Raw genomic sequence first — 9,041 nt, forward strand, 5'->3', positions numbered from 1 at the left:
ATTTTGGACAGAATTTATCAAATATCCAAACTTTATATATTATTATTCACCATTTTAGCATTTACCCATTGACTAAATCATTGCAGATACATGTTATCTATAGATTGTATCCAAAATAACTTGAATATTTCATATTTTACCATCATTTTCAAAAACATTTAAGAAAAAGACCGACAACAGATTTAAAAAATAATGTTTTTTTATAAGATTTTAGACTTTTTTTTAAAAGTACAGTGGACAAAAACAGAATAAATAACGTCATATCTACAAAGAACTATAAACATTTTTTTGTTGTACATCATTTACAGTTTTACATGTTTTTTACATTTTTGAAATATTTTTGACAGTCAGCATTATTTTTTTTCCATACAGCATTTTCGCAGAACGCTTTCAAACACCAAACTTTTTTTTTCTTCTAACCTACATCCTAAAATAATTATATAAATATAAACCATGGTCATACATGCAAACATCCTTGAACACACACACACACACACACACGTTAACTGTTTTATCTGAACACCCTGTGAACAATTTCAAACGCATCAGATTCCCTCTCAGACACAAATCTCCTGTCTGCTAATTTAATGCTCTAAATGAGATTTTAAAAATGTGCAAATGAAACTTTCCCTACAGAAGGTGAGAGCAGACGTGCATACGAACAGTCTTATGTCAAAAAAACATCACAATGTAATCTAAAGAAATACAAATCTAGTTTAGTTTCCAACCCTGTTATTAAGAAACCGTTATCAGTGCCTTACGTTAGAGCTCTTCATAACTTAAACGTGTAAAGTCACCACTCACAGCCGCTCTCAGCTTCTGTATAACTTATATTAAATAAATACGTTTTGGCAAATCTTCACAACGACGTGAACAGCTGAACTGACGCCTGAGGTTGAGATGTTTTTATCAGCACCTTAGAGACCAAACTCTTAATCTAACAACGCTTCTGGAATGTGACATCTCAACATGCACCGACACGACTACAAACTACAAATCTAGCAGGAAGAGTCCGGACTGCTCAGTAGTTGTGCGATTCTCCACCGGTACCGGAGCTTTCTGACAATAAATTAAAGACTACAGGTGGAGAATTTGAAGGTTTTTTTTGGGGGAGGCAGCGAGGCGTCAGGCGTGGAGGTGTTTGCGGCGGAGGTGCAGAGGGAAGTAAGGCCCCTCGGCGTCGCTGCCCAGAGAACTGCTGAGCGACTCCTCTCCTGAACTCATCACGTCCTCACAGGAGTCCTCACTGTGGACACAAAGGGGTGTACTGTCAGCATACAGAGGATTACACACTGAGGATACAATCAGCTCAATGTTTTAGATGTGGTGCAAACAACCAATGAGTCACATCTCGTCTCAGTGGATGATTATTAACTAGTAGAGTCAATGAAGAACAGTTTGAATGAGATACAATTCTGTTTTTGTCATACATGTGTTAACCATGAATACTGAATAGTAGTGACCAACGAGTATTCAAATCATTTAAGTCGTTCAACAAACCAATATTTTTTCTTGTTTTTTTTTGTTTTTTTTAAAGGTAGGGTAGGTAAGAACGGAGAAACCAGCTCGAGTGCGCTAGAATTTGAAAGTACGCAACCGAAAACAATCTGCCCCTTCCTTCAGACTTCCTTACAGAGCCCCTCCTCCAACACACACGAACGCGCACATGACCAATGAGGGCACCAGATAAGTTTGTGCACGAGATGGAAGGCTGACAGGCAGGTAGGCCATCCAGTTGTTTTAGCCGGGCCGGCTCAGATGATTGGTCGTGCTTTTCACAGTACTACGGCTTCCACAGATGACATTTTTTAATGTATTTATTGTCAAAGCATTTCATGTATTCATTGCTATCGGGATGTTAAGAGCATTCCATGGAATATAACAAAAAGTGTTTCTGAAGTGAATTACCTACCCCACCTTTAACATGTTTGTACATTTAGAAAACTCCTGGCTGTTAATCAGAGTAAGTGAAATAAGAACATCTAAGATGTGCCGGGTCATAATCTCTGGGGTTTGAAGGACTACATGTAGATACAACTTTTAAATAAGTACAATACGATTTGAGGAAATAAGGATTAAGCTCACTTTCCCTTCTGGGTTTTCCCCTCAGACGAGGATCTCACGATGATACGGGTAAAGTAACATTTCCTCCTTTTTAAAGCACAACTAGTTCTCATCGTCTGACTTGTGACAGCAGAAATGTGACGCTGCTGAAAGTTCAGGCATGGAGTAAAACGTGAAGCACGAGGGTTTAAAACCAACATGTGATGATAAGTAGGTTTGTGTTAGTCATCAGTCAGCTGGGGAATGTTTTGGTTCCTTCTTTTTTCCCTGAGCACAGACAGAAATTCTATTTAACTTAAGGCGAGGCCTCTTCAGACGTCATGGAAACGTCTGTCAGTGGGACGTGACCAGTGCCTCGCAGACATGATCCCATCATGCAGAGCTGGCAGATATGAGAGTGTGTGTGTCGTTACAACACTTCAGAAACTTGTGTGTTGCTGCAAAGCTGCTTGCCTAAGTAACAGCACACTTGCACAACACTTTTATAATGTCCCTCTCTAACTTTTTAAAAGCACTCGTTTCATATGCGTGACTCTTACTATAGTATTTGTTTAAAGGAAACAGAAGTGCTTCTCCAGTAGAAACTGCATTTTTGTATTTCTAGTAGAACAACTGGATTACTAAACATGTTGGGACACTTCCTACAGTGTTTATGTGTGAGTCATAGCTGAACAAACATCTGGCGTGTGTCTGGTGAGACAAACAAGGTGTGTCTTTCATTGTAAATTCCTCTGTTTGTATCAGCTGTCGTCACATGATGTCACTGTGACATCTTCATCACAATGAAACTGAAAACAACCTAATCCATTTTATCTTATCATTTAATTTGGCTGTGTCATTTTTATTTGAGTTCGAGGGTCTAAAGGTATCCTACTCAGGTGTTTTTAAGGCTGTGTTAGTTTCCTTGGTCAGGTGTGTTTGAGGCTCTAAAAGTATGCTACTCAGGTGTGTTTAAGGTGCTGTTATGGCGCATTTCCACTGCAGGGCCTCGCACGGCTTAGTACGGTATAGTTAGACCTTGGTAGGCCAGGATCACTTTATGCTGCGTTTCCATTACAGTTTAGGAACTGAGGTAGTAACTCAAAGTGTTAGTTTCTTGCTCAGGTGTTTAAGGCTCTGTCAGTGTCAGTTTCTCTGTAGGGTGTGTTTTGGGCTCTGACAGTGACTGTTTCTGCTCAGGTGTGTTCTGGGCTCTGACATTGTCTTGCTGAGGTGTGTTTGAGGCTCTCTCAGTTTCTCTGTAAGGTGTGTGTTGGGCTCTGACAATGACAGTTTCTGCTCAGGTGTGTTTGAGGTTCTGACAATGACAGTTTCTGCTTAGGTGTGTTTTGGGCTCTGACAGTATCTTGCTCAGGTGTGTCTGAGGTTCTGACAATGACAATATCTGCTAAGGTGTGTTTGAGGCTCTCAAAAGTGTCGGTTTCTGCTCAGGTGCGTTTGGGGCCCTCACCTCTCGCTCTCGTCCCAGCAGTGCTCTGGGATGGTGGGCAGCTCGGGCACGGTGCGGTAGCTGTGCAGGTTCTGGGCGGTCCGCCGCGACACGATCCACTGCAGCTTCCTGTGATTGGGTTTGCTGCATTCAGGCGAGGAGTAGTCCGACAGACAGCGAGCCACCCGCTCACTCCACAGCCGCAGCTCCACGTCAGTAATCTGAAACCACAGCAGGTCAGTTTAGCTCATTGGCCCGCTACCCTCGGTGTACTTAAACGGTAACCTGGTGTCCGTTTACATGTCTGGAGGCTGAGGGAACCCATGTTAAAACTGGTCTGTATGTTTGAAACCTGATAAGCTGCTCAGGGAACACCTGAACCCAAAAGTGTGTAAGTGGGAGGGTTCAGCTAAAGTCTCACTATGGCTGACACATACCAGGATCTTAGACGACCTATAAATACACGTTCCATTCCATTTTCAAAGCACAACATACTTTAAAAAGGAACACTTCTTAAATAACATGTCATCCTTGAATAAACAATGAAATACACCAACACTGGTCCTGTATTCCATCATAAAAGTGGCAGGGAGGTATAAACCAATACATTTATATTCAGGAAATCTGAGTGTTCAAAAATCCTTGTCTAAAGAGTCAAGCCGTCACAACACAAACAACACCGAGTTACGTAACGACAGGGACTATAACATCACTAGAATCATGCAAAATGATTTATTTACTCTCTAATCTTATCCCCTTTTGTGTGATAAATTCATGCATGTTTACCTTGAGGTGTCTCTGGATGTGACAGGCTATTTCCAGCATGTCCTCCGACTGAACGGCGTGGATCTCCTGCCTCAGGAGAGACAAGGCTAGGACGGACGGCTGATGAACAAAGAGAGACAGGAAGTGCAGTGAGGGACAGGAATAAACACAAAGAAATGTGTTTTAAAACAGACTCGTGAATGTCAAACTAATAGCATCATAACAATAAGAGCTAATTTCGGAGTGTGCCATTAGGCTGCTGAGCTACACTAACTCTGTGTAACCTTTGACCCTCCGAATTCCTACCTTTGCTTTAGAGAAGGAGATCCGGCACAGACAGGCTTTGAGTTGAGCTTCCAGTTTCTCCAGGCTGAGGATCTCCTTTCTGTTCAAACACACACACACATTCAGGTTTAGAGGTGGTTTTGGGACATTGACAATTCCCAGACAGACAGAATGAACTCTTAATAACTTAAGAATAGAAAATAAGATACATTTAAGTATTGACTGAAGATTTGTAAGACCCTGTGACAATGCAGAAAAAAAACTGTAAAACCGAAACTGAATATAAACATTGCCAGGATTATGTAATTGTGTTATTGGACAATAACAAATGTTATCAGTGCCCTTTCAGTATCACACACTGATAGCTGGTGCATCAGGTTGACCTGAAGTGACTCGACTGATCTGAACTCTGGTTTGAATGTTGACATTCTTCAGAAATGTGTCAACAAGAGCTGCAAACATTTCCTCCAGAGAAAAAGCTGCTGATTGCTAAAAAGGTTAACGAAATGTTGACTTTAGTGGATTATGTCTCTACAGCAAGTCTCTTCAAGTCGATTTTCGATATCGATAAAACCTCATGATTTGGAAAACACCCAGCTGGAATGTCACTTGACTCTTATTATGACTTATATTATATTATATGAGTACTATTTCACCCCATAAAATGATCATTTAAATGCCAATTGCTCTGCTGTGTTACCTGAATGCTTAAAGATAACTCGCATGCATGTGAGCGAAGAATCCAAAGGTCTTAGTGAATCGTGTTAAACAACAAAACATCCTTTAAATCTCTTACATAACGCAGTATTATCAAAGTCTCATTTATCCAGTCACATCATGCTCAATTGTTTCCACACATGCATTTTGCTAAAACAGGACCATCTAAAAACCTGTGTATGCAGCAGAAGTGTTTTAAATAGTGGAAAAGCATGTGTTTTGAGAATTTGTGAGAATACTCCTGAATGAATGGGATTTGGATTATACTGCACGTGTCGTGTAGGCATGCGCATGTCTTCATATAGTTATCCCCTGTCTACTGAAATTAAGACTTTTCTACTTTTATGGATTCTTCGTTCCCGCTGAAAGCATAGGGGGAGTTTTCTTCAAGAATTCAAGGTAACATCAGGCGAGTAATTCACACCCCAATGATCATTATAGTGGGTGAGATATTTCTTTAAACTGCACTGGATTTCCTGTGTCTCACTCACCTGTCTGTGCAGTGTGAAAGTGCGATCTGGTGGTACAGGTCCAGGAAGGTTAAGGCAGTGACGGCTTTGGACTTGAAGTTGAGTTTCTCTGCGACGATCTTCTCCATTCGGCAGAGGTCGGAGGCGGTGAAGCGGCACTGTCCGATGCGGATGAGCTCCACCGGGGGGGCCAGGTTGCACTCCTCCTCCGTCACTTTGGCCGCCATGTGGAGGCAGCTGACGCTCACGCAGGAGAGGTGCTTTGGCTGGATCTGAGGGGGGGGGAAACGTGAGTAAGAAACGTGAACATTTGACATCACTAAGCTCATTTCATAGGTCAAAAATATTGTATGGTCTGGTCCAATCAGGTGTGAACATCTCGTACCCTGATCATGGCCAGGAATCTGTCCAACAGGTTAACAGCCAGGACGAACGTCTGGGTGCTGTAACCGAAGAAGCTGGTCAAACTCCACAGATCCTCCACTTTGGCATCTCTGCACTTGGCTGAAATCCGACTGTCATCCTGGAAAACAAAGACATTCTGTTCAATAACCGGATTAATCGGCCACGCACTGCTGACTACTTGCATTTTGGCAAAAAAAATAGGCCAGCTAGTCACACTACAGAGCAGCTTAGACCCGTGGCTGGCATGTATTGTTGTTTTTACTTTCAATAGAGATAACCAGACATCAACAAGGTCACTACAATCAAAATAACTTCCAAATGTGAGTAATTTTTCCGAATACTCCTAATTTACTGACTCTCCTGTAGAATAATGATAGTTTTTCGATGTGCTCACCTCTGTAGTGGATTCAATGAGCCTCAGCCCCGTCTCTTTGGGGAGATAATGAGCCTCCTGCTCATAGTTCACCCTCAGCTCCTTCATCAGCTTGAAGGCATCCATGTCTTGGCTGGCACTGCAGGAAGTGATTTCTTAGTTTCTGCAAAACAGAAAGCAACCAGGTTCAACATAAACAAGTATTCATTTAAAAAAATTCCCCTTTTTTACAAATGCATTTCTCAAAAGTCACAACTATAATCCAGATCTATTGTCAATCTTTCAAATAAGTTTATTGTAGTGTCACACACCATTTTAAGTTCTCTTGTTGTGCAAATGGATTTATGATTATCTGATAAGTTGATTTGTTTACAATATTAATTCCCCCCAAAGAACATTAAGGAGTTCACATATATCAGATAAGGCCTTTACCAGCACAATTAATCAAGATAAAATATCCAAGAACAATTTATACAAATTAATTAGTTGTTAGGGTATTCATCTCAACATTATATGTGTCTTCTACCAACTAAAAAACATTACCTTGGAGTTATATTTGAAGACCAACAAACTCATTTTTACCAATTGTACTGTGTTAAATCTCTGATCAAATTAATGGTTATTTTAATTAATGACGAGTCACATTTGGAGACGACATAAACACAACAGCATAGACGTATTTGGTTTCATGTAAATATATTTTAATGTTATAATAATAGATTTTTGGTTTGTTTTTCTGTTAACTGTGTTTGCACCATATAAACCATGGGAAATCCCTATTTCTGATTCTGATGGCCCAAGATAATATGGGTTTTTATGTAATACCAGGTCAAATATTATAATAACAGTATGTATCCATGTTTGGTTAAAAATAGGGTTATTATTTATCAGTATCTTGGCTGTATGGCTTCAGATCATCGGCCTACATTTGCTCTGAGCACTAACGGGTCACAGCTCGAAGATCCGCCCTCTTCCCTCAGCTGGGCTTCGGTGTCAGGTTTCAGTCTACCGTAGACGCCTTATCTCTTCTCTAGCCGACAGAAAAACTACCATTTCAAGGTGTTGTCTGTTACTGAACGACCTAAAGCACACAAAAACATAACTCACGGGCCTGAAGAGCCTTTTTTATTATCGTTTTACTGGATAATAGCTGAGGAAGCTAACGGTAGCTATCGGTTTAAAATCCTCCGAGGAGCGGGGGAGGGGCTGCTGTTTCATACTCGAAACCTTAAAAGGTCTTCAGAATAGTGTTTATCAACATTACCAAACAAAAAAACGAATGTATTATCGAGTAATGCCCATTGTTAATGTATTAAACTGATACGTGTGCTTCTGGGGGTTTATCTTGGTTAATATAATCGTGTTAAAGAGCTCTGCTTTGACAGGAGATAAATCCAAGTGATACCAATAACAACAGACGAGAAAAACAGATCTAGCAGTAGAAAGGAAGCGTAAAGGATTATAGCAAGGTGTTTTTAATTTTAAAATGCGTATATGAAAGAGGAAACATTCACTACTTATGTTACTATTTCCTTACATTGACTGTACATGTACTGTACTGTACGAACTCTGTCAAAATTGTGCAAATATTTTTTACAAAATAAAAAGGCGAAACGAAATGCATTTAGCATCAAATGTACTACAAGCATTGGTATTGTGTTTTTTTCGATTATAGCTACATTTAAGTCCCATCGTCTACCGTTCACTTCAATCCGATTTTTTTTTTCTTCTCTCTTCTCAGTTAGTTGATAGTAGAAGGCAAATATACCTCGATTAGTCAGTGGTTTATAAATATGAGTTAAATATATATTAATGGTTTACTCTACCTGTTATGGCAGCTCAAATCCACATATTTGTTTTCTTCTGCTGTAACGTATAACGTTAGTCCTTCTCGTCTTGTCGCTTCTTTCTCCTTTCTCTTGTTCTGTCTTTTGTTGATGTTCATATCGCTCACGCCCACTTACCGACGTCACAGGACAAGGAACCAATCAAACGCCTGGGTTTAAGAATAGACTTCACCCACTTTTGGTTTTACCAGAAAACCTTTTACTACACAGCGAATGTTTTTGGTGTCGTTTTCCTTAAAAGATAACACTATTGTCATTAATATTGTACTTCAGATCCATAATTAACTTATATTCATCAATGACTGTCACTGGAATTGAAAAAAACCTTATTACATGATACGATCCTACTCCGACTGATGTTTCCCTTAACCAATCAGCGAGCTTCATTTTGGCTCGTTCAAATAGTCCGCCCAAAATAGGTTATTGTTATTGGCTCGCGGCTGCACACTCCTGAGGACCTGATGCAACCTTATAATTACGTACGTAGTGCCTTCTGGCTGTGTGTATTGTCTTCTTCAACCAACTTTATGACTAATTACCTGCTTATTACCAACATATCAGCTGTGAATGTGGAAAAACACTCCCCAGTCTGGGTGTGGACTTGTTGTGACATGCCCTCAAAGATTAATCATTTATTTAAGTTCAACCTAAAGCTTAATGTGGCCGCTTTATTGAGGAAATATACC

The 9,041-nt window shown here is 40.2% G+C and overlaps 1 protein-coding gene across 1 annotated transcript; it reads right to left on the reverse strand.

Moving 5' to 3' along the window:
• Positions 1–334: 334 nt before the first annotated feature.
• On the reverse strand, positions 335–8,587 carry ccng2 (cyclin G2). Its single transcript, XM_034125937.1, has 8 exons — positions 8,335–8,587; positions 6,530–6,671; positions 6,116–6,253; positions 5,752–6,002; positions 4,565–4,643; positions 4,280–4,378; positions 3,515–3,714; positions 335–1,246 (listed from the first exon to the last, which is right to left on the reverse strand). The coding sequence occupies exons 2-8, from the start codon at positions 6,632–6,634 to the stop codon at positions 1,126–1,128; spliced, it is 993 nt and encodes a 330-aa protein (XP_033981828.1). The 5' UTR covers positions 6,635–6,671; positions 8,335–8,587; the 3' UTR covers positions 335–1,125.
• Between the last annotated feature and the right edge of the window lie 454 nt (positions 8,588–9,041).

The sequence above is a fragment of the Trematomus bernacchii genome, unplaced genomic scaffold, assembly GCF_902827165.1.
Source record: "Trematomus bernacchii unplaced genomic scaffold, fTreBer1.1, whole genome shotgun sequence".
Lineage (NCBI taxonomy): Eukaryota > Metazoa > Chordata > Actinopteri > Perciformes > Nototheniidae > Trematomus > Trematomus bernacchii.

What these genes read in the sequence shown, in the direction of transcription:
- ccng2 (XM_034125937.1), bottom strand. Translation starts at nt 6,634, where the DNA reads ATGGATGCCTTCAAGCTGATGAAGGAGCTGAGGGTGAACTATGAGCAG. An exon ending in CTTTCACACTGCACAGACAG is followed by an intron (nt 4,644 to 5,751) that starts GTGAGTGAGACA and finishes GTGTTTGAACAG; the next exon opens with AAAGGAGATCCTCAGCCTGG. An exon ending in TGCTGGGACGAGAGCGAGAG is followed by an intron (nt 1,247 to 3,514) that starts GTGAGGGCCCCA and finishes TTGTGTCCACAG; the next exon opens with TGAGGACTCCTGTGAGGACG.